The sequence below is a fragment of the Pyrus communis genome, chromosome 3 (assembly GCF_041283825.1).
Source record: "Pyrus communis isolate YQ-2024b chromosome 3, ASM4128382v1, whole genome shotgun sequence".
NCBI lineage: Eukaryota > Viridiplantae > Streptophyta > Magnoliopsida > Rosales > Rosaceae > Pyrus > Pyrus communis.
In genome coordinates this window covers 5,887,486-5,896,709 of record NC_142567.1, presented here as the reverse complement: position 1 = coordinate 5,896,709, position 9,224 = coordinate 5,887,486, and the positions used below count along the sequence as shown (strand labels likewise).

General features: G+C 38.9%; 2 protein-coding genes across 3 annotated transcripts; both read right to left on the bottom strand.

The window, feature by feature from the left end:
* Positions 1 to 208: 208 nt before the first annotated feature.
* LOC137715094 (universal stress protein PHOS32) lies at positions 209 to 3,981 on the bottom strand. Of its 2 annotated transcripts, XM_068454318.2 has the most exons (3): positions 3,050 to 3,981; positions 825 to 871; positions 209 to 606 (listed from the first exon to the last, which is right to left on the bottom strand). In XM_068454318.2, the coding sequence occupies exons 1-2, from the start codon at positions 3,825 to 3,827 to the stop codon at positions 864 to 866; spliced, it is 786 nt and encodes a 261-aa protein (XP_068310419.2). In that variant the 5' UTR covers positions 3,828 to 3,981; the 3' UTR covers positions 209 to 606; positions 825 to 863. The 2 variants fall into 2 exon arrangements, with proteins under 2 accessions (XP_068310419.2, XP_088546881.1); XM_088690755.1 differs by lacking the exon at positions 825 to 871.
* A 2,737-nt stretch (positions 3,982 to 6,718) lies between these two features.
* Positions 6,719 to 8,895, bottom strand: SPL (sporocyteless (SPL)). Its single transcript, XM_068453718.2, has 3 exons — positions 7,938 to 8,895; positions 7,514 to 7,705; positions 6,719 to 7,292 (listed from the first exon to the last, which is right to left on the bottom strand). The coding sequence occupies exons 1-3, from the start codon at positions 8,574 to 8,576 to the stop codon at positions 7,008 to 7,010; spliced, it is 1,116 nt and encodes a 371-aa protein (XP_068309819.2). The 5' UTR covers positions 8,577 to 8,895; the 3' UTR covers positions 6,719 to 7,007.
* Between the last annotated feature and the right edge of the window lie 329 nt (positions 8,896 to 9,224).

Genomic DNA, 9,224 nt, shown 5'->3' with positions numbered 1-9,224 from the left:
TCACTTGTGGGTAAACACTCGCGTCCGGCATATATATCCATCCGGGTTGAAGTAAAAGAACAACATTATGCTAGTCCAGAACAGACTCCACCACACGAAGGAACCCACAGCGAATCAGCGCCACATGAACGACTATCCTTAGCATCACTCTTCGGACAAATCCGACACAAGAAAAATGAACGACTTCAAAATGTAATGCAATCACAGGTTGTGGTGAAAAATGAATTGACTTCGAAATGTAATGCAATCACAGTTTGTGGTAGAAAGTACCTTACCATACCAAGCAATCAAAATATAAACATCCAAATTTATAAACGGCGTCTAGGATAATTATTAGACACATCTAATAATTAAATTTGTATCATACGAGCAACAAGAAGCACATCCCTCGAAACTAAAAGGAGTATCGAGTCACAAAGCAGTTGAACAAAGTAGGAAAGACGTCGAGAAACCCTAAACCTCATTCACCATACAAATAGCATCTACAATCCTCCCAAAGTTCATACATGAGAAAGAGCTATTGCAGAGGAGAGAAAGCAGACTTGACTCCGGCAGGCTGGACTCAATGTGTCAGCCACTCCCAGTCGACTCAGACATCTACACAAACTGCACAATATAGAACCACGACTTGGTCACATTCCACACAACTAACTCAAAAACGATGCCAGACTATTTCGCATGAAAACTGTGTAAAGATAAAAGCGGCAGGAAATATGCGTTATAAGAAACCCGCTTTATGTCTCTGATGTCTATGTAAATAGAAGCTCTCACTGAAGCAAATTCAAAATTATCCAAAATTGAGATATTCGGCATTAAGTGCAAACCTGTACTTGAGAGGATTCAACTACGACTCAGAATACGGGCTAAGCTTCTGCCACAAGACAAACAACCAATAATAATGTCATGAACATCTAAAGATCTGTATAAAGTTTAGTCCATAAAAATAAAGGACAGAACATCCCAAAAAAATAAAAAACACTTCGTAACAAGATTTCTAGCCTGCTGATCTCCACTCTTTTGGAATCCAAGAAAGTAAATGTAAACACACAGAAACTTACTTCTACATGCATACAACGAAAAATCTTAAATCTACAATGGCATTTCAGCCCTTCCAGAAACTACGTGCAAGACCTTCTTTCACGCAACCTTACAACATTCTCCTATAACAATCTACCTTGAGGCTAAATACATATAAATATGTGTACATGTTTACATATATTATTATGTAAACTGTACACTAACATGTCAATAGTGCACCAACTAGTACACAAGAAAGAAACATATCCTGGGGCTCATAAACCTAATAGAGTAACAACTGAAACTTACAACAAGAGAACAAACTGCTCCTCAGTAACTGAAACCATGACAAAATTCAAAAAATAAATTCTGCAATTTAAAATGGATGAAAGCATACATGTAAATATGTGTAACAAGATTAAGTATACTATTTAATGTACCGCACGTGTCATTGTCGTAATGCATTGCTTAATCAACTATTATAGAGTAAACACTTCCATAAATCATTCATAGTTGTCCAATATGGGTACAGGTTATACACATATCCCACGGTAAACAGATTCACCTGAGATTCATGCAGTAGATAATAAAAAGACATCCAAAGTGTTCATCGGGCCAAACATAAGCATTTTGACAAAATGTTCAGTTTGAGGATTTCCTTTTAAAATATATTAGTTGATGACTTGATATGACTGATACAGGGGGTGAGAGAGGAGATGAGTGATACAGTCAAATCAGTCAAACTTACTGATGAAACAAACTGTTTTGTTATACTTACAATAAGCGAGCACACATGTAGAAGCCAATTGATAGTAGCTATCCTCTAAAACAACCAAAGATGAGAAATTTAGATAATTAATTAATCATTTTCTACACACACGAAAAGGTGTGGTTGGGACCTGACAAGTGGTAACTAGACGTGTAGAGAACAGTAAATTTACAAACCAGATTAATGTTTTGTTTTTTACCATTATTCACGAATCCTGATTAAGTCTTGATCAAACTTGTTTATCTCCTAACTAGCAAGAAGGCAAGATCCGGCAGAAAGAGAATACAAAAGAGGTACCAAACTATGAGCAGCAGATAAGTCAGAACAAGTACTGGCATCTTCTTAGCCTACTGAACGTACTGCTAAACTTGCCATCGATGTTTATAACCTTGCTCTTCATTAAAATTTCAAACAAATATACTTTTTTTTCCTACAGCATGGGCTTATGCAGCAAAGTGTCTAGGAAACAACCAACTAGAAATAAGAAATATGACCAATGAATTTTCCCTAACATGTCATCGATACGAGAAGTTTGTAAAATTTATATCACTTTTGGCATGGAGAACTTATTCCGACATTAGAGAAAGAGGTAGACTTGCTTTTGTTTATATGAAGCATCTGGCACATACTACCAAAGGGAGAACTAACACCACAAGTCATTCTTCCAGAAGAAAGAAAAAAGGATATTCTTATAGGTAGGATATTTAATTGAGAAACCTCAACAGGCAAAACCACAAGTGCATGGGGACAGTATATGCTGCCTAGAACCTCTATGCACATACCGAATTTCACAAAGGATTGTTAAAGAAGATTGGAAAGACCAATCAACTCTCACACTAAGAAACATAAATTGGAAGGCTCCATGCTAATCTAATATAACACATCTCGTTTTCGTTCAACAGTTTTTTCACATTCAGAGAAGCTCATGATGCTTTCAGAAAACAAGCTTGAGTTGCGAACATTGCAAAAAGATCAAACTTTGTTTAATCAACCATGGCTTTGAAAATCCATAACATAACATTCGTAGTTCAAAAATACATCGGAAGCAAATTCAAATTCCATTTTGCGAAAAGTTAGACGGATACATCAGTAACTGCTAATTAACAAAGTTGCCATTTGGAGCTCTCATTTCAGATATGTGTAATGTGCAACAAATCATACCCAAATATGATATAATCATGAATTAAACAAACTATATTGAAAAGAATCATTAAAAACCGAAACTTGAAGTTCCTACAATTAAATCAGAGAAAAAGCCCTAACCTTTCTTATGCACCTCCTTTACCACCGGCACCGGCTTGATCACGGCCTCTTCCTCCTCATTCTCTTTAACCGCAACAACCGCGGCGGCAACAGGAGGACCACCAGCACCGCCGCTATTGTCATCCTCCGGAAACCGGACAACAACAACGGGACAAACGCAGTGATGAACACAATAGTCGCTGACGCTCCCAAGCCTACCATCAGTCCCACGCTTGGTGGCGCCGACCCCTCGGCTCCCCATGATCACGGCACTGAGCCCAAGCCTCTCAACCTCCAAGCAGAGCCGCTCCTTCATGTCATGGTCCTTGACGATGTGGATCTTGTACGGAATCTGCGCCTCCTTCAAGGGCTTGGCGAGATCGGCGACCTTGGAGGCGGTGAAGGCGTCGAAGTCGTTCTCGAGTTTCTTCTGCTTGACAGAATCGTGCAGGGCGTGATTGTCAACGAAATCGATGTCGTCGTTGGTGTTGATGGAGAGGTCGACTGAGCCCCAGTCGGCGCCGAAAAGGACGGAGGTGGGACTGACGTGGAGGAGGATGACGGCGTCGCCGGGGCGGATGTAGTGATCGACGGCCCAGCGGACGGCGTGGGCGCTCTCTTCGGAGAGGTCGACGGCAACGCCCAGCTTGCGGCGGGCACCGGCGGTAGGGGTGGGAGTAGCGGCGGAGCCGGCGGAGGAGGAGTGGTGGCGGGGAGAGTTTGGGTGGTGGATTCTGATGTGGGGGAGTTGGGGATCGGACGGGTCTTGGGGCTGAGGAGGCTGCTGAGGGTGATTCATCTGGGTTTTGGAGAGGTTTCGGTTGTGTTGTTTTCTGTTTGGATAGTCGGAAAATTGATGGGAAAGTGAGAGGGATAAAAAGTCTTAAATGCTTATAGCATTAATGATGATGCTTGCGTATATGCCGAAGTCCAACACAGAATGACATCCGGATGTTCCTCATTTTCTCTCTCCTTTTACATTTTTAACCCTTTTTTTTATTTTTTATTTTTATGAGATTTATTCAATGGGTTTATATTTGGGCCCTTGCTAAATTGTGGCCTAGCCCAATGCTTTGTTTGTGGTCAAATCATTTTACTATTGAACACCAATTTGTAAGCCTATATGGTTTTTTTTATTTTGTTTTTTTAGGAAACACTCCTACTCATAAGCGTTGTGCTAGAAAGAGATGTGCTATGCTCACCCGGACGCACCTGGGTAATGAGCATGGTTTGTGAATGACCCGGGTAAAAATGTATTGATAACATGTCTCGACAATATTAATAGTATATAGATAGTGTATGTCATTGTAATGTCAACATGGTAGAGATACATTGTCAATATGAGTCGTGCAAATTATGTGCACAACCTAGATCTGCGAGTGAGCATTTCTAGCGCTCTCTAGAAAACCACATAGAAGTTCTACCTAGAGGCTCTTTTTTTTTTTTTTTTTTTTTTTTTGGTAAACAATAAATTTGTTAGATTAAATGTTAGATTAGGGAGCCGACGGAATTCGAACTCATGCCGTAGTAAAAGTGGTGGAGAGGGCCGCTTGCTACGTAGAGGCTCGTTTGATGAAGCGTTTTTGGCCTTCCCATAAGCATTTCTGAACTAATTAACAACAATGGTGCTGATTATTTAGTTAATTAGTGTAAATGGTCTAAAGCCCAATCCCATCTTCCAAGTGTATATCAAGTTGGAATTAAAATAAGACTTAAGATCCCCCCACTTGGGCCGCCACCCATGTAGACAAAACTCTGCAAGGTTTATGTCGAACATGGTTTTTTAACTTTTTACATATACAATTTATTTTGTTTAAACTCCACTACAACAAAATATTTCATCAATACTAGGATTTAGTGATATTTTTCTTCATAAATAACTGGAAATCTCAGCTACCTAAATGACAAGTTTGGTATCTAATTATTATGGATGACTTATTGTGTGCATTAACACAAATTTGCACTTATCAATATGTAATTATTATGATTGATTTATTGTGCGACTTAATACAGATCTCCAAACTATAATAAGAGTCATTGAATCAAATTATCTAACCAAGACGTTATGTAGTATAGTTTGAGAGAGAGAGAGAGAGAGACCGCAACTATTAAAATAGGATGCAAACTTTTACACCTAATAAAATTTCCCAAACCTTTATGCTTGACTGCTTTGAGTGCTTGATAATTATGGAACCTTTTTGTCACTGCAAAGCCGATTTTTTTAGGAAACTCGGATAATGACAGTTCCAATCATGATACTAAATTGTGAATGTGAAGTGAATCAAAGAAGTATCACATAAATCTAGCTCATTAATATCTCGGTGCACTTAAAGTCACAGAGTATTGTAACTAGGCGTTTATGCATTTTATTGTGTTACATTAGTTATGAGTAGTGAGTTCGTGCAATATTCCTTGAATAAATATAATGACACGATAATTTTCTTGCCACCAATTACTTGGCAACAAAGTAAAACGTAAATAAAAGAAAAGCATTATTTAATTAATGAAAGAACCAAAAATATGAGAGCAGAAAAAGAGGAAGTGGAAGGGAAAAGCTGCACTAGCCCACAATAAATATATATATATATATATATATATATGTATGTATGTATGTATGTATATGTATATATATGTAGGCTACTGGCTAGGGTTTAGGTTGATCATGATCAGAGTGCACCCAATGAAAAAGCAGCTGGAAAAAGCTTCCATCCCCATCTGCAGCATGCAGGCATCAGATCCCTACAGACTACCAGTGAGGTCGCCTGGCAGCTGCTGCCTCTTCTTCTTGCATGGTCTGGCCTTGGTCTGCTCCGTATACTCAGCAAATCAGCAGCAGCCACTCAGTAGTATAACATGTCGTTAATTACATACAGCATGCAGCTATATATAGCAGATTACACGTAATCTGATCATTTCCATTTACACTCTTTTCAATTATATTCTGAACTCATATATAGCTTTCTCGATTCGACCTCCATTGGTGATATGTAACATTTTCTCTTATTTCTACGTACCCCACAAGACAAAAGGGTCGGTTATACAAGCTTTATCGATTTAAGCCATTCCTTATACAACTAAGGGAAAGATTAAGCCAGATACAATTTCATTGAATATTGAAGCCGAAATTTGGTAAATAAACAACGGAAAAAAATTAGTTTTTCGAAAGACATGAACAGAACTAATGGGCTCAAACTTATATGAGCGTTGTAGCACAAGCTATCATAGAAGCACCATTTCGAACAATATAGTGAGAAAAATCGTAATAATTCGTGAATATGATATTTTCTTTTCTTATGAGTATATAGAAGAATACTACCTCAGTTTATACTGATACTGATGTCTTAGAAATTGTCCAACATCTAGTTGAAAAACTTGAACAACGTTTGATTGCAGTCACTTATACCTTTTTTTCAACAGATAAACAATGGTCATTACCCTCTTTTGACCAAAAATAAGATATTTATGCACTATATGGGTCACAAGCCTATAACTAAATATCAAATTAATCACAAATATATATATACATCGTCCTTTGCATCTATGTGAATTAGATTTTGAGACCTGCAACCAACCACTCAAACAAAGCTAGTTGGTGTGACTCACTTACATCTACATTAATTTTAGAGCAATACCAAATTAAATTGCAGCAATTCAAGGGATTAACTAATAACAGATGAAATATAGATCACATGAGAAGTAATGGCAACTTGGATATGGAATTATAAAACAACTATTGAAAATTAACTTTCGAGACAGAGACTTAGATTCTAGCTTTAAACATGCATTAATCCAGCTTCTATCGCATGGAAACTAAATTAATTAATTTAGAGATGATAATATCTATGTCAGTTTAATTAACAACAAAAGGGAAACCAAAAAAGCTGCATCAGCTGGGTTTGTTTCTTTCCCAAATGCATGACAGATCACCAGTAGCATCAAAACCCACCGAAACATACACCTTTTCTTTCTTTTTTTGCTTCTAAAATGAAAGCTTGAGTGACAAATCAACAGGATTATGATGCTGTTGATGATCATGGTAACTGTCAGCTGCCCCAATCCCATAGCCATTGAAAGTTGCAGCAGGACTAATATCAGAAGCTTCTTCTTCTTCTTCCCTTCCTACTGTCTGCAGCTTGGGATATGTGCCTCCTCTTTTAATTTCATCACTTTTTTTATGATCAGCAGCTGGAAAAAACTCATATTCCATGAAAATCCCACCACCAGCTGACCCTCCCTTTCTGTGCACTGCCCTAACCCCTACACCCTACAAATTTACAAAGTCAATAATCCAACCAATCAAGTTGATTAGATGTTCATTGACCAAAAACAATATTATATATTTATCTGTTCATTACAATCTGAAAAAAATATATATATACCCAAAAAACAATAAAACCAAATTAATATATACATATTTGACTTGGACTTTATATGGGTTTTTTTTAATCTCTAGCTGTAAAATTAAATTTTTTTCTTGTTCCATACCTGATCATCAACAAGGTTGCTGCGCCCCAGGTACCCGGCGGCTCGACTCACCACTCGGTCACCAAAACTGCCGGTTTCAGGGTTCAATCCGAGAAAATCAGAACCGTTGATTGGTGAAACAGTCGCAGATTTGTCACTCCAGCCGTTCAAAGCCATGTAATCCCCACTAATGAACCTCTTCTTCTGAATCCCCTAAAGAAAGAGACAGAAAAGGGATCAGCAAATTTAAACCTAAAACAAAACGTGGGAAATAACAAGCTCTTACTAATGTAACAGTACTAATAGTCTTAATAAACAAAGGGAACACAATGGCTTCAAAGATTTCATTTTTTCCACGTTTTCTCGCAAACTAAACAAGTTGGAAGTTGGATATTTATAAAAATAAAATAGAATATAAAACAAAATAAAACAAAAAAGTAAAGACCTTGAGGCAGTGATCACAGCAATCAGAAGACAAAGATTGTATCTTTGGCATTGAAGATAGCTCTCTCGAGGTCTCGCACACAGCCCCACTTTGAACCCTCGGATCCGGAGCCCCGACTCCGTACGGACTCGGGTCCAGGTTCGTCACCAGATTATTCCCCCCAGCATAACCAAACCCAGAACCATTCCCAACCCTCTGACCCACCAAACCATAAAAACAAGTTGTACTAACAGCAGAACCACCACAGCCGTTCATCACCGAGGGTCCATTGAACCTGGATGCACCGTACTGCACCGGAACGCTGTTAAGCGGGTCAGGTAGGATGATGGGGTTTTGGTACTGATGATGATGATGATGAGGAAGAGGAGGAAGATTGAGGACTTGGGGTTGGGGCTGAAGCTGGGGCACTTCGGTCATTTTCTTCCAGTCTTGAAACCTCAGGCGCTCCAGCTGAGCCACTCCAAGGCCTCGTTGTGGTTGCTTTTTAGTGTTTGAGGAGGCTTTGGTGGAGGATTTCTTGGTGGTTTTGGTGGGTTTGGCGGGCTCGGATTTGGATTCATCGTAGGACCCGAAAAGGGTTTTGGCGGGTTGTTTTGTTGTGTTCCGCTCAGAGGCCATGAGCAGCATTGGCGTCGCCATATTTCTGAAAATGGTGATCAAAGACTGGAACTTTGGAACGGTTAATGGATTTTGGGAGAGAAAAAAGACTTGGTTTTGTGTAAAGATTGGAAATGCAGAGATGCTTAATGTTTTTAGTGAGAGATCTAGAGAGAGAGATAGAGGGAGGGAGAGAGAAAATATGAAGTTAAGAGAGAGTGTGTTGTGAGTTTGGCTTTGGATTTTTGGGATTTTAAGGTTGGAGATGGATGTGTTTTTTGATTGAGAGAGAGAATATGAAGTTATGCAGTTTTAGAGAGAGAGAGAGAGAGAGAGAGAGAGAGAGAGAGAGAGAATAAGTGTGGAACTAATGAGTGTGTGTGGGTGTGAAGTGCCAAAAGGACATGGCTATGTCTTTGTATTGCTCTTTATCTGTGTTTGTGTAATTTGAACCCTAGTGACTTTTACTAGTTCCACCCATCGTTTTTACTAACTCCCACCCCAAAATCTCCTTGCCCTCTCCGAATTCTCTCAAAAAAGGACATTGAAATAGCAAAACCAAGCCTGGACATAACATCTTACCCAACTCCAGATAAAATACAAATCCCAGAAAGGGTCTGTACTTTGCAAAAACCCACCCAAACTTCACTCAAGTGCATGTCACGCTCCAATGCGAGATCCAATTGTAAT

Bases quoted from the DNA above. Each gene is read 5' to 3' on its own strand.
- SPL (XM_068453718.2), bottom strand. From the start codon at position 8,576: ATGGCGACGCCAATGCTGCTCATGGCCTCTGAGCGGAACACAACAAAA. The intron at 7,706-7,937 runs GTCTTTACTTTT...CTCTTTCTTTAG, and splicing joins GCTGTGATCACTGCCTCAAG to GGGATTCAGAAGAAGAGGTT. The intron at 7,293-7,513 runs GTATGGAACAAG...GTAAATTTGTAG, and splicing joins GCAACCTTGTTGATGATCAG to GGTGTAGGGGTTAGGGCAGT.
- LOC137715094 (XM_088690755.1), bottom strand. From the start codon at position 3,827: ATGAATCACCCTCAGCAGCCTCCTCAGCCCCAAGACCCGTCCGATCCC.